Source organism: Polypterus senegalus, chromosome 3 (assembly GCF_016835505.1).
Source record: "Polypterus senegalus isolate Bchr_013 chromosome 3, ASM1683550v1, whole genome shotgun sequence".
Lineage (NCBI taxonomy): Eukaryota > Metazoa > Chordata > Cladistia > Polypteriformes > Polypteridae > Polypterus > Polypterus senegalus.
The window spans coordinates 175,301,427-175,326,281 of NC_053156.1; the positions used below are offsets into that span (position 1 = coordinate 175,301,427).

The window sequence follows — 24,855 nt, forward strand, 5'->3', positions numbered from 1 at the left end:
GACCCCGTGATTATCAGAGGTGACTGTGTGCAGAGGGTACAGACCTATAAATACCTGGGAGTGCAGCTGGATGATAAATTGGACTGGACTGCTAATACTGATGCTCTGTGCAAGAGAGGACAGAGCCGACTATACTTCCTTAGAAGGTTGGCATCCTTCAACATCTGCAGTAAGATACTGCAGATGTTCTATCAGACGGTTGTGGCGAGTGCCCTCTTCTACGCGGTGGTGTGTTGGGGAGGCAGCATAAAGAAGGACGCCTCACGCCTGGACAAACTGGTGAGGAAGGCAGTCTCTATTGTAGGCATGGAGCTGGACCGTTTGACATCCATGGCAGAGTGACGGGCACTGAGCAGGCTCCTGTCAATCATGGAGAATCCACTGCATCCACTGAACAGTATCATCTCCAGACAGAGGAGCAGCCTAAGCGACAGACTGAGCAGATTGTTCCCCCCCCCCACACTATGCAACTCTTCAGTTCCACCCAGGGGGGTAAACGTTAACACTATACAAAGTTATTGCCTTTTTTACCTGCATTTTTATCACTCTTTAATATTGATTTTTTTTTATCAGTTTACTGCTGCTGGAGTATGTGAATTTCCCCTTGGGATTAATAAAGTATCTATCTATCTGTCTATCATCTGTCTATCTGTCTGACTATCATCTATCTAATTCAGCAGATGCTTTCATTACAATGAAGTGCCAAAGTTCTTTGTTCGAACTTTTTTTTTTTTTTTGCCTTTTTTTGTTTCCTGCAGTTCTCAGTGATACCTTTTTGCTTATTGTTTGTCAACATTTGAAAACATCCATTGGAATTTAACTCATTGTCACCCTCCTAATATAAATGGCAGACACGAAAAAATGATAAGTTCATTTTAGAAAAAATACTTTACATTTTTACAAAAGAAAAAAGACATTGCCAGTGAATTTGGAATTTCGCCATCTAAGCTGTCAACTTTCTCAGGTTGCAAACGTATGTGAACTGCTGCATTTGAAGACGTCGAAAAAGCAGTTTTTATGTGGTTCAGTGATGCTCGTTCAAGAAACACTCCTATTGATGTGACACTCATTCAAGAAAATGTGACGTTTGTAAACTCTCTTGGGACCTCCCCCAACTAGACAGCACACTGAAGAGAAGACTGTTTATCTGTTTCCGGGGCAACAGTAGGCTCAAAGCTATGCTGCGTGTCTCTGCCAATGCAAACCGAAAAAATATCGGTAGGTGATTCAAGGTACATTGTAAATGCTGGTAACAGGATTACTTGATCACTGATCTGGCCACGACCCTGCCTGACTGCTGTGTCTGTGTATGGCAGAGTGGCGGATCCCGCTACAATAAATAAGTGTGCCATTCCTTATTCAAGCTGAGTAAAGCTGGTTTTGCTAAAGTACTGAGACTAAGCCTCTTGTTTTGGGGTGCAAGACAGAGACTTATAGTGCGACCCTGATCTTTTAGGATTCGCTTCTGTGGTGCCTCACTGCACCGCTGTGAGCCTGCTATTGCCCTGCCCCAGCAACGGACAAACAATCTTCCACAGACGCTGCAATTACACTTTGGGACGCACTTCAGCATGTCATTCCCATTGGGTAGGGAGTGGGGGGATCCCAAAAGTGTTCAGAAACCTCACACTATGAAGAAGAAGAAAATGGTGATTCGGCTTCTGATTGGTAACTGTGCTGCACACAACATGCTTCCACATTTAGATAATGTTCGCATTGAATTCTTCCCACCCTTTTGCACAGCAGTGCTTCAGCCATTGGATTTATGGCAAGGAAATGCTGAGAAAAATTCTCGTCAGCATAACTTGTAGGCAGGAGGAGATTAAAATTAACGTGAAAGAAGCTATTGAAATGATTGCAAATGCCTGGAGGCAAGTTAAAGAAAGCACTATAGTAACAAATACAGAATCTCATTACAACGAAATTTTCGTTACAACAAAATATTTTTTTAGGTCCCTGGGAGTTCGTTGTAACGGAATTTCAGTTGTATTTTTAATGGCAACTGTAATATGGCACACTTTCTTGCTAATTGCCAAAATCCTCTTACATTTCACTAATGGTTAGGCAGCATGAACTGAACACACCAGCTGAAAAAGCCAAATGTAGCTTTGATGAAGTAAGCTCCTCTGAGCATTCACAGATGAAATACTTGTATAAGCAAATTTAAATGACTGAATTATTTGCCTAAAGTGAGTTCATTTACATGCATACACAAAACCTGTGACATGGTGAGTTACCCAGTTAAGACGGAAACCTGGTTTCTTCAAAACATTCATTTACATGTGCAAGACCCCTTATGGAGTGTTTTTTTGGTAAAACACTTTGGTGTCATAGACATGCACAAAAAAAAGATTAAACTTCATTTGTGACCACCGTAAATCTGAAAACAAGCTTGAAGCCTGTGCCTGCCAAGCAGTTTGTAGAATGAATCTTTCAAAAATAACTTCCAAGTACTCATTGCCTAAGTATTGTGTAAAGTTGCTTTAAAAAGTTATCAGACTACTTAATGCATATAACTTTTAATGTGTTACCCTACTGCTCCTGAGATTGTGCTACTACACTGTACATTCAGTTCATCAACATTGAATTTAGCGATTTTTAAAATATTGGAGCAGATTATTTCAAACAGTTGAAGGAATAATGCAATCGCCCGAGCATTTGCCACAGGAAATTTATCTTTGCAGATGATTCCACTGTTTTCTACTCTTAACTGCTGGATGCACTTAAGTAAACACATGTACAGATTATGAAATCCTTTTTTGTAACTTTATTAAGGATTTACATGGGCAGCTAACCAGATTTCTCATTGAGAAATCTACATTTTTTAACCTGGTTCCTCAGAGACCAATATCCTGGTCTGTGCCTCATACCTTTCATACCTTTCAGTTGGCCAACATTTCTAAAAATCCTTTTTTTGCATTGGTCTTAATTGATAATTCTAATTTTCCGAGATACTGAATTTGGGACTTTCATTAGTTTTCAGTTATAATCATCAAAATTAAAAGAAATAAACATTTGAAATACATCAGTCTGTGTGTAATGAATGCATCTAATATACAAGTTTCACTTTTTGAATGGAATTACTGAAATAAATCAACTTTGTCATGATATTCTAATTTTATGACCAGCACCTGTAAATGGCCCTTTCCTTCAAAAAATCTTAAGGTGATCATTTTTTATTTTTTCTGGTATCTGCACACTCTTCAGTATGAAACACACTTCAGTTACTTTAAATTTATTGTACCCACCATCTGACAGTTAACAAACACCCCTGAGCACCAGAAGGAATCTGAGTAGATGAAAGTTTAGTTTGATTAAGGTTATTGACACAAGCCATAATTTGCTTACTTGCCTTAAAACTTTGTGTAGTATCCTTATTTAAAAGGCTTCACTTCTGCTGATCTTATGGCTTGTCCAACAGACAAATGAAGGACACACAGGCAACCTTCCGATTACCAGCGCAGAAAGTCAACAATTAAATACTACATACTTGCCAACAGGCCACTTGGAAAGATGGACAGAAGAAAGAGAGCAGTCCATAATTATAAAAACAAGGACATTGAAAATGTCTGCATAGAGAAGTAGTTTGGGATATTCCACTCAATTTGTTCCCTGAATCTTAATGAAATAGTATAGCAACAGTCTTGGAGGGAGCTGCATCACTGTTAGATATACTAATTAATTTCAACACATACATTTCAGAAAAATAATTTTTTGCCAACTAAAAGATACTGTATTTGTTTGAGAATAATATAACAAGCATAGCAAACTCTAGTTTCCTTTTTTCATTGATTAAAAACTAACTTGTACGTGCTGCTTATTTTACACTTTTTTCATTACATGAATGCCAGTAATAATTTGTTCCATTCCAGTTACCAATGCCAATTACCAGAGTGTATTATACAGCCTTGGATGTTAATTTTTAATAAAACTGCCACTAATATGTCTCTGTTTTTCTCACCCTCTCATTAACTGGCTGAGTGAGTAAACGATTTCTTGATTTGTTTCAGGCAGCAGATTATGGCGGCTTTAAATGCGCAAACAGCAGTTCAGTTTCAACAGTATGCAGCCCAGCAGTACCCAGGAAACTTTGAACAGCAGCAGATCCTGATTCGGCAGCTTCAAGAGCAACACTACCAGCAGTATATGCAGCAGCTCTATCAAGTTCAGCTGGCACAACAGCAGGTATTAACATAACCATTAATGTTCATAGCAATTGATATTCTTAAATTAATGCAATACAGACTTTTTTAAGAAGATGCATAGAAGGTTACACTTTTTTTGTAGTCTTTTGTGTTGATCGGCGAATTTCGCCAAAGCATTGTTCACAGTGCATTTGCTGTGTTTGCCCTTGTTTTATTTACTGATAATTCTCCTAAACTGACCAAATTTTTTTTGGCCGAATAGCAGCGCCCCCCATAATGCTTTGTAAGGCCAGTGCAACTTCCTCCAGCCAACACTGTTGGGACTGCAAACCCCCCCAAAAACTTTTGTATTACAGATTCTGGGGCATGAGTTATCTGTGCTTTCGGCCAAGTGTGCCGGTGGATAAGATCCACCTTAACATAAGAGAAGGAAGCGCATGCTCTGTGCATTAGCCACATGGTGCAGCAAAATTTGAAATTAAAACTTGAAGGAGCCTGACAACCCAGCTCCCCATAGAGAAAACTCTATGAAACAATTAATAATAATGAAATATTTATTTCAATTTACAAGATGTTTCTATCTTTCTGATAGGGTGCAAAGCATCAGCAGAGACAGTTTAGAGAGCCTTCAGCACAGCTTCAAAAAACAGAATGAGCTAGCAGCTTCGGTCATGACACACCACTTTAAAATTTTTGCCTTTAAAAGACCTACATATTTTTTCTGACTTTTGACTATGATTTCGGCATTTCTGCTGTGTTTTGACGAAATCTATTATTGCATGCCTCTGACTGAGTTCTTTCTTCTTTAATATCGCAGAGGCATGGTGGTACACACTGCTGCCACACAGCTCAGGTCACCTTTTTGGCCATAATAATCAGTCCTGTATAGTTGGCAGATGTTTCCCTAGCCATCAGGGACACTTTAAAGATGACTACACCATTATTATCCAGTCAAATTTAGTTCAGTTAGTCCATCCTCGCTGACTTTAATGCCATTCTCCAAGTTCGGAGAATATCTCAAACGTTTCCATGATTTCAGGGAATTCACAGCGAAGCAAACTCAGCTCATCACTATTAGTCTCTATAATCATTTTTTTATATGGGGCTTGATATTGAACACTACTTCTGAAAAATGATTTGCAGTGTGTGTACCTCCAGTAAATCTTAATAAATCTAAATGAATTAACATTTATATTTATGTGCATTGTTTGTTTTTTTCATTAATCTAGTAAAGGGATATGGAGGATCTATCTCGGCACTATATGGTACCAGTCCATTGCAAGGCATATTCACTTGCACATCCCAAGCCAATTCAGAGTTGTCAGTCAGCCTTACCTTGAATTCTTTGGTACACAGAAGGCGTAGATGGAGAACACCCTAACATGTGATCTAACTCCACATAATATGTGACTGGGCTAAGAGAGTTTAAACGTGAAGCAGCAGTGCTATCAACTGTAGTAACATGCTGCCCCAGATTGAATAAATATGGGGAGCAAAACATATTTAAATATGGGTTATTCTACTTTTCTAAGCCTCTATTGTTGGAGTATTGTGGGAGAGATTTACATGTGATGGAATTAAAGGCTAGCCGTCTGTGATCCTGTGGTATTAAAATAGTATGTTTTTTTAGGTTTAGTAATGAATTCCTCCATTGACGGAACTTTCTTAATCCTATTCTGTGGTTGTGAGGAAAATTAGTCTATTGTAGGCAATGTCCATACTTCTGAGTTTAGATTTAAAAACTTCATTTTCAAATGAAAACCATCTCCGTCTACACTAGCATTTTAGCATCACTTACGAAAATATCTCGGTCCACACTAAAATGACCAAAAATTCATATGACGTAGATGTTCACACCACACAGCAATGTAACAGTCATTGAAGGGATGGTTACACTGCCTGCTTTGGGATTTATCAAATAACTATAGTGATCCAGTAAATTTGTCTTTTGTGCATGTATGTAGCATTCAAACTTTACAAAACACAATATACAGGTAGATGCATGCCTCTATGTAGGAACATGTTTTTCTTCCATGAATGGTGAACCATCAGGGAATGAGATGTTGTAATGAACCCAATCAGGAAGGGCTACTTAATAAGCTTGAACTAATAAGAACAGTCTGTGTTTTTGAAAGTCTGTGTTTTACCTGTACACACTGTTTTGCAGATGCACTATTTTAAGAAGTATGTGTCTCTGGAAAGTGTTTTCAAAAATGTCAGTTTTCTGGGGTTAAAAACACTGAGGTATTGTGGACCAAAGATGAAAACTGAGACAAGTATCTGTGTTTTTAAATGAAAATGTAGTAATGTGGATGTAGCCTTGGTAGCTTCAGGATTAAGGAAAGGAACCAAACATACACATGGTTCAGTTTTTTCGCCCATGTAGACACTGTGGTTCTTTGGACTAATTTTGTGCATTTTATATTCTAAATTACCCTAACAGAGGATCAAGTTTGCCTGTATCTTTAATGAATGTGTATTTTATTTCTGTGACAACTAATAATGAATTTCAAGGCCCCTTCCCGTTTTACATTCTTTGTGGCTTGTGTGACTTTTTTTCATTCTTCATTCTCAAACTAATGCTATGCAGCTTCCTCACTTATCACAGAAAAGTGGTTATATGGTTGCTGAGGACCAACACTTAACTGTTTTTAGAATCTAAGGATAACTTTTTCTTCCTTTTTTCCAACAATAATCATTCTGGTCTAATCTAGTCTAATTAATGCATACAGTTTTTGGATGACAGTTACCTTATGGCTTTATTGAAAATTTGTGGTCACTTTTATTGTCTTTTGACAATAATATGTTTCTTTTGAAATACAGATATTAACATAAATTGTAATACTTTACTAAGTCTATTCATCTTATTTTGAATACAGTTTTATGTGCTTAAATAAGTCTTAGTGTACATAATGCAGAAGAGGGCTGCTACGTAGTTTTATAACATAATTCATAATTGTTGACTCTTGATCATATTTGTTTGTATATTCCTTTTAATTTTCTTGTCAATATGCACAATATATGTTTTGTAGGCAGCCTTACAGAAGCAGCAAGAGGCAGCTATTTTAAGTTCTGGAGCAGTAAAGGTTCACGCCACTTCTCCAGGAGAGAGCCCTACTGTAAATGGACAGAGCAACTCTCACATGGAAAACATGGAAAAAGTGCCTGAATCAGATTTAACAGAAGATGTAATAGAGAATGGACCGAAAGGTATGAGGAGCCAAAAGCTAAAGTTCTTCCTTCTAACAAAATGAGCAGCATACCATTAACTATCAGTGTCTTTTACAAATTAGCTTCACGAAGATGAATTATCAATAATTGTAGTCCATTTAATAAGTACAATACTAAATATCTTTTGCCCATTTAATTCAATTATTGAGTAATCTAAGCTGAGCAGTGGTACCATGGATCACGTAAACAACTTCATAAGCATTAATTTAGCAGTGGGTAATATACCAGTTGATCCAGTGAACCTAATGAAGAAAGTTCTTCTTCTGGTATGGATTTCATAAAAACTATTTTGCTGGTATGCTAAAAAATAATGTTAAACTGATAAACATTAAAATATAAAGCACAAAACTTTAATGCAAGAAGAAGTGGGAAGTGATTTTCTGCCAGTGTATTTGTGTCTTAAAGGTGTCTTTGTGTGTGGACTTGTGAATTATGTGAATCATGAATTGAAATGTGATTTTTAAGAATATTACCCAGAGGGCTCCGAGATTCAACCTGATTGGATATATCTTGTACTGTGCTTGCTTGGGAGCAGCGAGGGGAAAGAAATCTGTACTTTTTAGTTCACAATTCTATTTGTATAGCAGAGCATTAGTTAACATGTGTTTCGATGGATAAAAAATGTGCCATTGTGCACAGTACAAACAGGGGTTATATTCTGTTTCGTTTGATTTTTTTTTTTTGAAGTTTGTTTTACAATTCCAGAATTTTCAGCTGTTAAAATAGTTTTGCATCATATCTGTGATATTTGTTTTTGCAGCAAAGTAAAACAACTGAATGAACATCCTCCAAGAGTAGTGATTTCATAATTTTTTACCAGAGGTGAAGCTATGCAAGCACATTTTTACCAGGTGATAATAGAGGAGTAATGGAAAATGTTTACAGAAAAATGCTATGACATACCACGGAAAAATGGTTATAATCTGTTTTACATGTACAGTATGTTATTTTTGTGTAAACAGAGTGCCCTGTTTATTAGGAAGACATGTTTTCCCATTTTAATTGACTCTTCATTAAGTAACAAGAAAATATGAGCTAAAGGTGCTATTTAAAGCATCCACAGAGAGAAAGAGAGAGAGATTGTGTCTGTGCGCATGTTTGCACTGCACACATTTCAGAGGAGGAATGGTCAGGTCAGGTTGGGGAGCATGCACTGGTACAGCACGTTGCTGCACCCACTGCAGAAGCTCTGGGTCCTGGTTGGCAACATCCCCCCAACAGCAGACATGCGGTCCAGTCCCACCCTCCGGAAATGACCATCTGTTTGCTTCAGCCAGGTGTTACGTGAGCATCCCCTTGGCCTGGTCCAGCCACTCGGATCCTCAACAATGAGGATCCTGCAAGCCGGATCACCCTCAGGGAATCGGGCCACATGGCCATAGTGCTGTACCTGATGCTTCCTCACAATGTAGGTAACGTGCCTAATTCGGGACTCCATGAGCAACCGCTCATTCAACACAAACTCAAACCAGTGGTAGCCAAGGATTCCCTGAAGAGACACAGTACCAAAGGAGTCCAGACTTTGTCTCGGGTCACTGGATAGCGTCCATGTCTCTCAACCATATAGCAAGACAGGAAGAACCAAGATTGTAAAGACTTGGACCTTTGTCCTTTTGCATAGATATCGGGAGCACCACACACCATTTGCGCTCCATAAGAAAATTTTAGGTGGCTTTGACTCTGACACAATTGTAAGTGCTAGATGTGACGCCATGAGTATATTTGGAACATTGGTAATGCTCAGATTAAGGATGGGCTTTAGTCTAAAAAAAACATCCATGTGAAGCTAATTCCATGGTAACCATATTAATCGCCTAGCACTGGAGTTCAAAAGTGGTGCCAAAAGAGCCATGCCAAAACACAGTCTTGCACAAATATGTCACAGATGTGATACGGCAATTGATCCCATAAAGCTCTATTCATTTTAAGAGAGTGTTTAAACAAAAAAAAAACAAAAACTGGAGGTTCAAATGCAAACACTGTAATGTGGGGGGAATTACCTTGTTTAATAAATCATGTTTTTTGCTAGTTCACACTGAGAGCACCAGTCTGCTTTTCAGCAATGCACAGTTGTGGTGATGGAGGTGCGGTAACATTGGATGAGGTTTCCTTGACACTAGTATCATTTCACTGTCTCATGATATCTCATGATGGCTACTGAAAGCAAGTGCTTTTATTTTTGGTAGCAGGGCACCCATCTTGTTTTATTCAAGTTTAGCTAATGAAGATTCTAATTGACTGATACATAAAACTGAAGAATTAGACGTGTACCAATTGAGGTCTAGATATTTAGGGTAGCAGAAGGTCTGTAATATTCTATTAGGTTGTACAAGTCTACTCTTCATCTTCTGTAAGACTGTCACAAAAATAAAATTCTTAAACTGATACTACAGCTCATTCCATAAAGTGAATTTATTCATTTTATTCCTCACAGATGCCTCCCCTGTGATTGCAGCTCCTTCAATGTGGACAAGGCCCCAGATTAAAGACTTCAAGGAGAAAATCAGACAGGATGCAGACTCTGTAATCACAGTTGGACGAGGAGAAGTTGTAACAGTCAGAGTCCCAACACACGAGGAGGGATCTTACCTATTTTGGGAATTTGCGACTGATCATTATGACATTGGTTTTGGAGTATACTTTGAATGGACTGATTCTCCAAACACATCTGTCAGTGTTCATGTCAGCGAGTCCAGTGAGGATGAGGAAGATGACGAAGGTAAAAAATCTGGCAACACCGCATTTTGTAAAACCTATTTATTGTTTGTGACTAATGTTATATTTACTTTATTAAGCTTTTTAGTTTTAAACTTAAGTGTTCAGTCATCTAGCTGTTTCTAGCTAATGAAGTGTAATAAAACATTTTTGATACTTAAAGTAGGGTTAGTCATGTGAAGTAAGTGCAGCAATAATATTGTATTGAATTGGAAAACCTGGAGACTAAGGCAGGACAGATTAAAATGATGGCTGGACAAAAAACAGCAAGAGAGGTGGACGGTACTGGTGCCTTTTTCAGAAGTGGTCAGTTTACAGTTTGTTGGAAACGGCTTCATAAGTGATGTTGCAGTGTGACTTCAGATTGTCAGGGAACAATTGAGTGCTGATACAGGAGGTGTAACCTTACATATTGAGAATTACTGTAAACCTGGTTGGAGAAACCCCTGCCACCATCCATTTCTGCCCTCACTAGGAACTCTTTGTTATTGAATGGAACAGTTATGCATTCTGTGTGAAGTGATGAATAGAAGTGAATAATGATTTATTAAGGCAGAAATCTGGAAAGGACTGAGATGAGAATGTTTCTGTACAAATTTAAAATAAATGATAGATTGCAAAGGAACAGGCTGTGGTATAGCCATTGGAAGCAAAATGCAGAATCACTGATAGATTTGTATTACGATGAAGTTCAGGGGATGAGACATCAGGAATGGGAGCAGTGGATGAAAACAACAAGAATTACTTTTATGGATGTCTAAAAACTAATCAAAATAGTGGGATTTGGTGAGTCAGCTGGCTGACTAAAGTAAATTTAAATAATGGGCACTAAAAGGGTTGTCAAGTGTAGTGGAGGCAATTAGTGTGCCTAGTTTGGGCACTGAGTAGAACTATATCCAATAATTAACATGAGAGAATGCATAATGCATATTGCCTGCTTCTCCAAACAGCCGATAATGTGGCTACATTTGAATATATGATGTGCTGTGTGATGTTTGGGACAGATACATTTTTCCATGACAGGTTAGGTGAATTGGTGCTGCTAAATTGGTCCTAGAGTATATTTGGTTTGTGTGTGTTTTGTATGTGTTTGCCCTGCAATGGTTTGGCGCCTTGTCCAGGGTTTGTTCCTACCTTGCACCCTATACTAGCTGGCATAGGCTCCAGCCCTTCAACGTGACCCTGGCCTGGATTAAGCAGATTAAAAAATGATGTTGCTTATGAAACAGTTAAAGAGAAAATGGAACATCTGAGCCTATGTCTGGGGCCATTCACCATATTATTCTTGTTAAACTGAACTTTAAATGTTTTTGAGAAGTTCTACAGATTTTATGCTCACAGAAGTGATGAATATTGGAACCAACATAAAGCACCATATCATCTCAATAAAGAAGTTTTTGAAATCTATTTTTTGTTTTAATTTCCGATATTTTTGATTGTCATGTAAAATCTGAAGGCTTTAGTTGTGATGGTAAACAAAATGTATGGGTAAAGTATGCTGCTTCAGGTGCCATGTTATAAAACAATAACCCAGGATAGATCCTTCTGGAACACCATATAGGATATCATGTGTCTTTGAAGTATAATAACCTAATTACCACAACTAACAAAGAATTTTGTATCTGTCAGGGAGGATTCAAACCAATTTAAGACACTGCCAGAGAGGCCCACCCATTGACTAAGGCGATTTCTAAGAATGTTGTGATCAATGGTGTCAAATGCAGCACTCAAATCTAAGAGGATGAGAACAGATAAACGGCCTCTGTCTGCATTTACCTGCAAGTCATTTACTACTCTAATGAGTGCAGTTTCTGTACTGTGATTTGTTCTGAAACCCGACTGAAACTTATCAAGAATAGCATGTTTATTGAGGTGGTCATTTAGCTGCATGATGACTGCCTTTTCTAAGATTTTACTTAAAAAAGGCAGGTTAGAAATGGGTCTAAAATTTTCAGAAGCAGAGGAGTTCAGATTATTTTTCTTGAGCAGGGGTTTATCTACAGCAGGTTTAAGACAGTCTGGGAAGACCCCCGTATCTAATGGTGAGTTTACTATGTCAAGAATACAATCAGTTAGCACGTCTGATACTTCTTTGAAAAAACTTGTTATTGGGTCAAGGATGCAGGTGGAGGGTCTCAGTTGAGAAATGATTTTATATAAATCAGGTAGATCTATCAGGTAGAACAGATTGAATGTTATTTACCTATTTACCTTTATTTAGTCACAAGTAGAGTGCAGAGCTTCCCATGTACATATACAAAGTACAGCGATGGCAAAAGTGCATTCTGCTCCGATATAGAAGGGTCCACCTCTGTTATAGCGCGTCTTTATGTGAAAACAGCAGTGTCAAATGCGAGGGGGGTAGGGTAGGATCGTGAACGCGGCTGAGAGAATAAAACTGAATAAAAAAAAAAAAAAAAAAGCTAACCTTTACAAGTACAGTGAGGAACATAAGTATTTGAACACCCTGCGATTTTGCAAGTTCTCCCACTTAGAAATCATGGAGGGGTCTGAAATTCACATTGTAGGTGCATTCCCACTGTGAGAGACAGAATGTAAAAAAAAAAATCAGGAAATTAAATTGTATGATTTGTACAGAGTTTATTTGTATTGCACTGCTGCACATAAGTATGCAGCAAGCAAGACCTGTAACTCTGCTTTTAAGAAGTCCACCTCTACTCCATTTAGTAATCTTAATTAGTAGCACCTGTCTGAGCTCTTTAAAGACACCTGTCCACCTCACAGTCAGTCAGACTCCAACTACTACCATGGGCAAGACCACAGAGCTGTCAAAAGACACCAGAGACAAAATTGTGGACCTCCACAAGGCTGGAAAGGGCTACGGGGCAATTGCCAAGCAGCTTTGTGAAAATAGATCAACTGTTGGAGCAATTGTCAGAAAATGGAAGAGGCTAAAGACGACTGTCAGTCTCCCTCGGACTGGGGCTCCATGCAAGATCTCACCTCGTGGGGTATCACAGATGATAAGAAAGGTGAGGAATCAGCCCAGAACTACACGGGAGGAGCTGGTCAATGACATGAAGAGAGCTGGGACCACAGTTTCAAAGATCACAGTCGGTAGAACACTATGCCGTCATGGTTTCAAATCATGCATTGCACGAAAGGTTCCCCTGCTAAAGTCATCACATGTCCAGGCCCGTCTAAAGTTTGCCAATGACCATCTGGATGATCCAGAGGAGGCATGGGAGAAAGTCATATGGTCAGATGAGACCAAAATAAAACTTTTTGGTCTAAACTTCACTCGCCTTGTTTGGAGGAAAAAGGAGGAAGAATTGCATCCCAAGAACACCATTCCTACTGTGGATGGGTGGAGGAAACATCATGCTTTGGGGGTGCTTTTCTGTGAAGGGGACAGGACGACTGCACTGTATTAAGGAGAGTATGAATGGGGCCATGTATTGTGAGATTTTGAGCAACAACCTCCTTCCCTCAGTTAGAGCACTGAAGATGGGTCGTGGCTGAATCTTCCAACATGACAATGACCCGAAGCACACAGCCAGGTTAACTAAGGAGTGGCTCCATAAGAAGCATATCAAGGTTCTGGAGTGGCCTAGCTAGTCTCCAGACCTATATCCAATCGAAAATCTTTGGAGGGAGCTGAAAGTCCATGTTGCTCAGCGCCAGCCCCGGAACCTGACAGATCTAGAGGAGATCTGTGTGGAGGAGTGGGCCAAAATCCCTGTTGCAGTGTGTGCAAACCTGGACAAGAACTACGGGAATCGTTTGACCTCTGTAATTGCAAACAAAGGCTTCTGTACCAAATATTAACACTGGTTTTCTCAGGTGTTCAAATACTTATGTGCAGCAGTGCAATACAAATAAATTATGTACAAATCATACAATGTGATTTCCTGAATATTTTTTTTTTTTACATTTTGTCTCTCACAGTGGGAATGCACCTACGATGTGAATTTCAGACCCCTCCATGATTTCTAAGTGGGAGAACTTGCAAAATCGCAGGGTGTTCAAATACAGTGGAACCTCTAGATACGAGTTTAATTCGTTCCAGTACTGAGCTTGTATAGCGAATTTCTTGTATCTAGAACAAAACTTCACCATTGAAAATAATGGAAATCCAGTTAATCCGTTCCGCACCCCCAAAAATATCAACATAAAAATCAATTTTCCTAACAAATAACACTGATAAATAAGTGTGGATACACTTTGCCTGCTGAGCGTCATGTGATCATAACTGAGCTGATGGTTCTTCTCTCTCGTGTGCGTCTCCCTCTCCTCATCTCTCATGCTCGCTCGTCTCTCTCTCTCTCCTCTTGAGGGTAGAGAAAAGCCAAGCAAAATGACACCTTTTATTGGCTAATTAAAAAGATTACAATATGCAAGCTTTCGAGGCAACTCAGGCCCCTTCTTCAGGCAAGATGTAATCAAAGCTTGCATATTGTAATCTTTTTAGTTAGCCAATAAAAGGTGTCATTTTGCTTGGCTTTTCTCTACATTCATAATGGCTAACATGGTACAACACCCTAGTATTCCTCTTGAGGGCAATCGTCTCCTATTCTCCGTCTGCATGTCCGCAATATTTTTGGATACGCTTATACGGCGAACTGCTACAGCAAAACAATGAAATCACAAGCGCACAAACGCGTAGATCCTCACGCTATGGGAGAACAAGGAACACTGAGTGAGCTGATGGGCTGGCAGCGTCAGCTTGGGTGAATCCCCGAGTCGAGGCGGATTGGGAAACGTGTCACGCATAACCACAGCCTGGCTCGTGGCTCGTTATGCGAGCCAATGCTCGTATTTAGATCCGAATTTTTCGCTCATACTTTCCTCTTATCTTGAATTTCTCATATACAGAGGTGATCATATCTAGAGGTTCCACTGTACTTATGTTCCTCACTGTATCATAAATTACACTGGCTGTTACAGACTGGAATTAAATGTATGTTTTTATTCTAAAATAGTAAGAATAAGAGCAGCTCATTTCTTAAGACGGTATTGTCCGGGATCGAACCCGTGAAGTTTTGATTACCAGTCAACAGTTGATACCGTTGTGCCACCAAAGTGGTAGTAGCAAATGCGTGTCAATGTCGCACCCTAACACAGGTTCTTTTTCTGCAGTTATATTCTTGAATAGAAGCGCACTTGCTCTGTTATATTTGTACCTTTTATGAAAGTGTTTCTTTAATATTTGGAATTCAGGCTTCACATATTATACACTTCATGTCTACATTTTGTCAAATATTACTAAAACATGAAAAACATTTCTGTTTTAACGATGTGTTTACATAGATTGTTGTAGACAAGGAACACGCATGAAATGCAAGTGTTCCAAGTAACAATATAGTATTTATAAAAGGTGTCATTTTGCTTGACTTCTCACTCTATACAACTCTAAGCAACTAACACGCGGGTAAACAGACTTGAGCTGAGAAAACTGTGCAGGGTGGGGGGGATGTGATAGTAGACTGCTTGCTGTTTGTTGCTTATCAACACATTTACAGGACAAAACATGCTGATGGAGAGGTTTGAAGCGATTTAAGGTGGGACGGATCTACGAGTTTTTTCGTAAGCTTTGGTAATTCTAGTGTTAATGCTCTAACATTTAATAAAGCCTTATTGTTTCAGAAGAGCAGAACTGAATTGTATGTGGTTATGGGAATTTGAGATAGAAATGAATTATTTTTTTTATTAGTGGCACTCTGTGTATTTTTGTATTTAATCAATAATCTGTTTTTATAGTTTTAATACTTTTTTCATCTAGAGGTGTAATTCTAATTAAGTTATTTGTATTTATGCCGCACTGTCTAGTTTTTTTTTGTTTTTTTTTACATGCATTGAGGTTAGTTATTAAAGTATTAATGCAGTTTACTTTGAAGGAAGATTTTGTTACCGAATTCATGTCCTAGCAAAGCATTATGGGAAGAGTTAAGAGTAAAAATAAAGAGTCAAGAGAGACGAATGAACTTAGCAATGTTTTTGGAGAAGACACAGGCGCCAAATCTATTTGGATGCAGACTATCCCGCTTGAAGAAACGCAGCCTCTCCCAGAAGAGGTCCCAGTTTTCTACGAACCTGATGTTTTGACTCTCGCAGAAGCCTTTCAGCCAGATGTTTAACGCCAGCAGACAACTGTAATACTTATTCGATCTTCTAACGAGAGGTAGGGGACCCAATATGAAAATTCTTGCAGCCAGGGTCCTCTCGTTTGTGGCTTTAATTAGTGCTGAGAATCTCCAACTATTGGTATATCACATCGTTAACCGTGGCGTGTATCACAATGGATCCCACTGCCCTGTTCTTGTGCCTCTTGAAGACTGTCGCCGCTCGTGTCAGAGATTTTATGAGAAAACAAGAGATTTTTGAGTAGGGCAAGAGATGTTTAGGTTTCGTACAATTGAATCTCCAATCACAAATACATCACCCGGGGTTGAAGGCAAACTGGGGGCGTGGAGAGGGTTGAACTGGTTCTGGGTGGAGATGCTTGCCTGTGCCGATGGAGGTGTTCTAGCCTTAAACCCCCGCCTGCTTAGCTGAAACGGGCCGAGTTCTTCATTGTTGACGTCATTGCTCCGATGACGAGGCACGGGGGTAAAGCTCACTTAGCCTTGAAAGTGAGCGGCACAGCGTGGAGTCAAAGTTACTGAACCGTGATTTTCTGTGACAATTTAAGGTGTCGGGGAGGATTTTTCCTGCAGACGAACCTTTAAATCCCTCAGGTACCTCTGTCTGGAAAGGAGTTTATGGATCTGGATGTTGACAACCTGGAGTTCTTTGACAACGCAGTTAATCTCACCGTCGGCCATTGTCTGCTTCCGCTTTGTGCCCTAGGAAAGAATGAGAGAGAAAGTTAGTTTATGCATACTGAAAATTCTGTAGTACAAATGCATATAAAACAGTAAATAAGTTGCTCTATTCATTGCTGTCACTTTTTTTCTGCAGTTCCTGACAGTTACACCTTGTATGACTTTAGAAAAACTGATGTGTGTTTGTATATCACATTAAACACAATTGGATACACTAGTAATTTCTTTAGGTAAGCTTTAGTTTGATCTTGTGAAATCAGACTGGGAATCAGTCTCTGTATTCTGTTTGATAGAACTATTGACAGCATCTTGACATCATTGTTTATCAGTGATATTAATATATAGCAAGGGTTTAATCTGAGGACTCAGATAAGAAAATTGGTACCAAACCAGGGACCCAAGAAGAAGATCATCATAATGACAGCAGATCCATATAGACAAATTATAATCGCTATATATCATTTAAAAAAAAAAAACCAACAAACTATATGCTTTTGTTTCCTCACATTTCTCTCACATAAATACAGTGGTACCTCATACTTCAAACGTAACTCGTTTCAGGAAGCTATTTGAACTCTGAGTTGATCGAAGTCTGTATCAGTTTTCCCCATTAAAAATAATGGATAGTGAATTGATCCTTTCCCAGACCATAAACAATACCCATTTCGATAAACTTAAACGGCAAATAAAATGTGTAAATACTGTATAATAAAGTGAAAATTGCATTTACTGCATCTTAGTGAGGAGTGGTGATGTCCCGTGTGGACACCATGGTTAACAGATAACCAAACACACCAAAAATAAAGTGAAAAAAGCACTGCAAACATACAAGCATAATGCAAGAGATGTTTATCACAGTAAGGGGCGATTTATACTTAACGCTCAGAACGCGTACGCGCCCGAATCATGGCTGCCACGCGTTCCCAGCGTTCATTTCACGCGTCCTCTGAGCAGATCCTCGGAAATTAGCGCGCCGCGTGCACGAGTTGCAGTACCAGCAAAAAGTAGGGGGCACAGTGTGCTAAAAGTCGGAACGTGACGTCAGTGTCTCTGTTTACTATCTACATGTGACAGAAAGCCTCTATGCAGAGCCTACGGGATGAATGCTCCGATGTGGTGAAGCAAAATGCCGACATACAGATGCATTCGTGGTGCTTTTATATTCAAGCGCCGCATATTCCCAAACGTAATGACACGATACATTTTAAAAGTCTCACATACCATCTTTTGTGCCGTCTTTTTTATTTTTTTATTTTTGCAACTTAACAACAGCAACATAATGTATAGCGTTATATTTGAGCCACTGAGAAAAAAATAAAGGACACGGTGAAAACGTGTATTTTGTGATTAAAGTGGAAATTTCGGCTTTAATCTCGAAATGTCCACTTTAACCTTGTAGTTTACTTTATCATTAATGAAGACTATCGTAAACATCCCGGTTTTTAATTGCTAAGAGGTTCTTGGACCTGACAGCAGCGGAAAGCAGCAATAGATCGCCACACAGAACAAATTAAATGTATGATATTCCAACTCTCTGCACATTTAGAATCTTTAGATTTATACTTGATATCACTTTCATGATGAAATGCATTAAAGTGTGTATGTTACATTTTACATATAATTTCATTTAAATAATGAATACTGTTAATAATTGCACACATGGGGGTGTCACGGAGGCAGAGCGATAGCACTGCTGTCTCGCAGGGAGTTATGTTGCTGGTATTTCCTGCTTGTATTCCACACTGTGCTTCGTTTTCCTTCCAAAGATTTGGGGATTTGGTGCCGCTAAAATGACGCTAGTGTATGTGTGTGCTTGTATTCACTTTGCGATGAGCTGAGGCCTCGTCAAGGGACTGTTTCTCACTCGTGCCCAATGCTTGCTGGAATGGACACATCCCTGAATTGATGGATTTAATCAATAAACATCCTTTTCTGAGATATTGCGGTAAGGTGTCATCAGAATTTAATAGGTGTTCTAGGCAATTCACAACACAGAGAAGCCGAACATGTTCTCACCGTGATAATAGCTCGCACTGCCACCTGGTGGATTCCTCCAGATTTACGTAAAGTATGCGCGCAAGTATGAACACTACAACGCTTGCGTAGCAGGAGCGTCCGCTGCAGCATGCGTCGCGTGAAGTATAACTCCGGCCTAAGAGGAAGAGGAGACTTGGGTGAACAACAGATGATGTTTATGCTCGCTGTGTAAGCCGCCTCTGTTGCTGCATTTTTTCACTGCACACGCAGTTTGAACGTCACAGCATCATTCTAATTTAGCGTTCCAAGTTAGAATTGTTTGAAGTATGAGGCACCACTGTATTACTAATAGATAATAGTGGAAAACAGTCATTTTGTTAGTTAAAGAATTATAATACTTTTTTTAGTCTTTATGCACACACAGAAAAATTATATAAAGGATATTTTGGAAGGCAATATGAAAAGTGTAATTAGGCTCAATGGGGAACCAAAGTAATTTGGAATGATAGCTCTTTGAATATATTTTATTGTCAGTCTTGTTCCTTTTTATATTGTCTAGTCTGTACAATACACATTTTCAAACAATTTGTGTCTGTTTTTATGGTATATGCAATATACAGTATGTGTGTATATATAGTTGACGTGCTGATGTCAACTTTGCAAACGATAGAGGCTGCTGAGAGTTGCTGACAGTTAATTAAAAAAATACATTTTGCTTCTATAAACTTGGGTCTTAGTTGCTGCTGAGGAACCGTGTGGGAGTTTTTAAAGCTTTTTTCCTTTAGATGGGTGTTTTGCTATCCATTCTCATCACACCCAGTGCAAATATTAGCATCTTTAACTCTGCTACCTCCAGCTCTGTCTCCTGCTTTCTGCTCAGTGCCACCGTCTCCAACCCATATAACATAGCTGGTCTCACTACTGTCCTGTAGACCTTCCCTTTCACTCTTGCTGATACCCGTCTGTCACAAATTGCTCCTGACACTCTTCTCCACCTATTCCACCCTGCCTACACTCTCTTTTTCACCTCTCTTCCACAATCCCCATTACTCTGTACTGATCCTAAGTATTTAAACTCATCCACCTTCATCAACTCTACTCCCTGCATCCTCACCATTCTACTGACTTCCCTGTCATTTACACACATGTATTCTGTCTTGTTCCTACTGATCTTCATTCCTCTCCTCTCTAGAGCAAATCTCCACCTCTCCAGGGTCTCCTCAGCCTGCTCCCTACTATCGCTACAGATCACAATGTCATCAGTAAACATCATAGTCCATGGGCACTCCTGTCTAATCTTTTCTGTCAACCTGTCCATCACCATTGCAAATAAGAAAGGGATCAGAACTGATTCTTGATGTAATCCCACCTCCAACTTGAATGTATCCATCACTCCTACCACAGACCTCACCACTGCCACACTTCCCTCATACAAATCCTATACAACTGTTACGTACTTCTCTGCCACTCCCGACTTCCTCATACAATACCACAGCTCCTCTCGAGGCACCCTGTCATATGCCTTCTCCAGGTCCACAAACACGCAATGCAACTCCTTCTGGCCTTCTCTATACTTCTCCATCAACACCCTCAGAGCAAACATCGCATCTGTGGTGCTCTTTCTTGGCATGAAACCATACTGCTGCTCACTAATCATCACCTCCCTTCTTAACCTAGCTTCCACTACTCTTTTCCATAATTCATGCTGTGGCTCATCAATTGTATCCCCCTGTAGTTACTACAGTCCTGCACATCCCCCTTATTCTTAAATATCGGCACCAGTACACGTCTTCTGCACTCCTCAGGCATTCCATTAAACAATCTAGTTAAAAACCCCACTGCCATCTCTCCTCAACACCTCCATGCTTCTACAGGTATGTCATCTGGACCAACGGTTTTTCCATTTTTTAATCCTCTTCATAGCTGTCCGTACTTCCTCCTTGGTAATCCATTGCACTTCCTGATTCACTATCTCCACATCATCCAACTTCTTCTATTTTTCCTTCTTTTCATTCATAAGCCTCTCAAAGTACTCTTTCCATCTTCTCAACACCCCACCCAACCAAACCCCCCCTCGCTTGTGAGTACGTTTCCATCTTTATCCTTTATTAACCTAACCTGCTGCATTTCTTTCCCAGCTTGGTCCTTCGGTCTAGCCAATCTGTACAGGTCCTTTTCTCCCTCCTTAGTGTCCAACCTCTCATATGACTCATCATACGCCTTTTCTTTAGCCTTTGCCACCTTATCTCCTTGTACTCTTGTCTACTTTCTGCATCTCTCTGACTATCCCACTTCTTCTTTGCAATCCTGTTCCTCTGTGTAATCTCTTGTACTTCCCCATTCCTCCACCTGGTTTCCTTTTCCTTCTTCCTCTTTCCAGATGTCATGCCAAGCACCCTTCTTGCTGTCACCGTACTACATCTGCTGTAGTTTCCCAACTGTCTGGTAATTCTTCACTACCACCCAGTGCCTGTCTCACCTTCTCCCTAACCTCAACCTTGCAGTCTTCCTTTTTCAACTTCCACCATTTGATCCTTGGCTTTGCCCTCACTCTTTTCCTCTTCTTGATCTCCAGTGTCATCCTACAGACCACCATCCTATGCTGTTTAACTACACTTTCCCCTGCCACCACTTTGCAGTCTTCAATCTCCTTCAGATTGACTCTTCTGCATAGGATGTAATCTACCTATGTGCATCTTCCTCCACTCTTGTACTTCACCCTATGTTCCTCCCTCTTCTTAAAATACATATTCACCACAGCCGTGTCCATCCGTATGGCAAAATCCACTATCCTCTGACCTTCTTCATTCCTCAACTTGACACCATACCTACCCATCACCTCCTCATCTCCTCTGTTCCCTTCACCAACATGCCCACTGAAATCCGCTCCAATCACCACTTTCTATCCCTTAGGTACACTGTTAATCACTTCATCCAACTCATTCCAAAAATCTTCTTTCTCACCCACTGCACACCCAACTTGTGGGGCATATGCACTAACAACATTCATCATCATACCTCCAATTTCCAGCTTCGTAATCATTACTCTGCCTGACACTCTTCTCACCTCCAAAACACTCTTGATATACTGTTTCTTCAGAATAACTGCTACCCCATTTCTTCTCCCATTCACACCATGATAGAACAATTTGAATCCACCTCCAATCCAGCTGGCCTTACTCCCCTTCCATTTAGTCTCTTGCATGCACAATATATCAACTTTCTTTCTCTCCATCATATCTGCTAACTCTCTCCCCTTACTGGTAATACTGCAAACATTCAAAGTTCCTACCCTCAGTTCCACTCTCTTTACCTTCCACCTCTCCTCCTTCCTCCGGACACTTCTACCCCCTCTTCTTCTGCTGCTTCTTTTTTGGCCAACAGTAGCCCAATTTCCGCCAGCACCCTGTTGGCTGACAGTACTGGTGCCGGTCGTTGTTAACTCAGGGCTTGACCAATCTTGTATGGAAATTTGTATTGTTGTCCACATATTGATTTGGCAAAATTTTACACCAGATGCCCTTCCTGACGTAACTCACCCCATTTATCCAGGCTTGGGACCGGCACGAAGAAACACACTGGTTTGTGCATCCCCTGTGGCCGAGTTAAATAACCGTGTTGTAGTGATAAGTACTTAATAAGTCACTAAAACAGATTCCTAAGTATGTGGGGGTTTGGGGGGCTGGGGTCTGACTTTAAAGTTACAAAGGGGAAGGCTCAGCAGTATGTAGCAGCAAAAGAAATTAACTGTCAGCAGATATTCACTAACAAATTTTATTTATTTATTTTAGATTGGAACATTCTTAGTGGTCCGAAGGTGAAGCAGTTAAGTGAGAGACAGCGTATGGATTTAGTAATACAAAGGAATACAAACAGTGCAAGTGGAGAGCTTTTATGTAGGGGATAAGAGGAGCACAAAGTTAGAAAAGCAGGCAGAAAAGTAAAATTGACCTCATAGAAGAACAAACAGCAGGCAGTTGAGAGGGAGAACAGTACAGGAGCTTAAAGGGACAGAAGGTGTAAAATAATGTAATCATAATAGTTTTACCATTTAAGTTAAAATCTTTTAATTTTAATTAGAAAAAGAAAAAGAAATTTCAGGCAGTTTTAGTAACCCAGAATCAAATTTAACAATGAGGCCAGTGCAATGCAAGTCCTGTTGGGTGTTGGACGTTTTAGATGATGGCTTGGAGGAGCCAGTCGCCTATGAGGGCTACATGTGCAGGATATGCCAGCTGATCCCGCACCACGACCTCAGGGTCACTGAACTGGAGGAGGAGTTGTCTGGGCTGCGTTGTAATAGAGAATTGGCGGACTTGGCCCCGGTGTCCTTTAGAGAGATAGTGTACACCCCTAAGCTGCCGTGGGAGGAGATTCCAGACCAGACAGGTAGAGATAGGTGGGTCACGATCACAAGGTGTAAGGTAAAGGGTGTACAGAGATCGGGGGCATCAATCCCAGAATTAGAAGAGTCGAAACCGTTACCATGTCCTTGCGGAGCTGGATGGTGACTCTGATGATTCTGAGGGGGTAGGCAGGGATGAGGAGCCCCAACGGGCCACCTCAAAACCAGGGGGATTGAAGCACAGGTTTGCTCCAGAGGCAGAGAGTCTTGCACGGTGTGTTGTCCACTGGGTGCCTCCCTGGATGGTTGGATAAGGTCTTGGTTAGAGCGGGGATGCATCTAAAGTTGTGATGGAGCACAAGTTTGATTATAATGATGCATGCCTTCACCCTTTAAGTACAGCTATAATTTCCATGTAAAAATGAAGTGTTTGGGCATCCTTACTATATCATGCTAGGATATTGGGAAATATTTTTTGTAATTGTGCAAGTTTTGTCTCCTGTGGGGCCCTTTTGTATGTGTCAACCCAACCCCCTGAACCCCCTCCAACCCCATACCTCTGAAATCTGAATATGCCTACATGGTATAAGCATTTCCTGGCCACTATTCACACAGTTGTGTGCTGTTTCAACAGTCTGTACAGAATATCCACACAAGTAACCCATCACTTACAAAACTCTCCATAAAAACATTGTATTAAAAATTTGTACTTGCCTATCATTACTGACAGTATATACAACACCAAAAAAACCCCACCATTTCTAGGTCTAAATATGCCTTTGAGACCACCAATATTGGGTCTGACTGGGATGGTAAAAGTCAGCAGTAAGTGCAATCAAAGTCTATTACACAAGAGTATTACTAAATGAATTTCAGGCAAATGGGGTGTATAAGGGCTAAAATAAAGAAACTAAATAATGAAAATAATTTGTTATAAACAAATTGCATCCCCATGATTTGTAAGTGTCGTGTCTCTAAAAAGGATGTACTCTTTCTTTATGTACATTATCTGTATGTAAAAGTCCATGTTAAACAAGGGTTTGTTAATGGGTCAGTGTCACAGATTGACTGTACTTGACAAATATTTTAGATACCGTTTATAAAACTGAAAAAATGCAATCCCTATATGATTAATTATATATAAGATCTGTTATATTACAAACTAATATACTGTAGAATATTAGAAAAATGGCCAGTAAATCATATGGGTGAAAAAGATTTGTCAGGCAAGCCTTGAGTTGTGGCCATTTAGTTGTTTTCTTGCAGCGTGATAGGGTAACACTAATGACAAACATGGCAGTGCTGACCAGGTTTTGGCTCTTCATGACTGCTTGATTGCTATTTTTTCAGAAATAAAGATAACACTTTGAACAGAAGGTGTGCTTTTTACACTGGCTGCAATGTGAAATAATCTCTCCTCCAAAATAAATTTGAAGGTGAAGAAGGTCCAGTGTTGAACCTGGTTGATGCAACTACAGAGTCCTAGAAGGTTTAAGAAGATAAAGAAAGACAACTTTATGAAGTATTCAGAGAGATGGGATCAAGCTTCACCTCAGCCACTGGTGGGGCGTTGATAGTCAGAAATCCTACAAATGTAGTGACCTTCTCAGAGAAAAGCTAATTAATGTTTTGTATAAAACATAACAGTGTAGTTTAA

At 39.8% G+C, this 24,855-nt stretch overlaps 1 protein-coding gene across 1 annotated transcript in view; it reads left to right on the forward strand.

Moving 5' to 3' along the window:
• Positions 1–24,855, forward strand: part of acbd3 (acyl-Coenzyme A binding domain containing 3) — a 60,311-nt gene that overhangs the window by 32,509 nt on the left and 2,947 nt on the right. Inside the window, exons 5-7 of the mRNA XM_039748224.1 lie at positions 4,011–4,185; positions 7,178–7,355; positions 9,811–10,095. Coding sequence (XP_039604158.1) covers positions 4,011–4,185; positions 7,178–7,355; positions 9,811–10,095 — 638 coding nt within the window. The remainder of the gene's footprint in view (positions 1–4,010; positions 4,186–7,177; positions 7,356–9,810; positions 10,096–24,855) is intronic.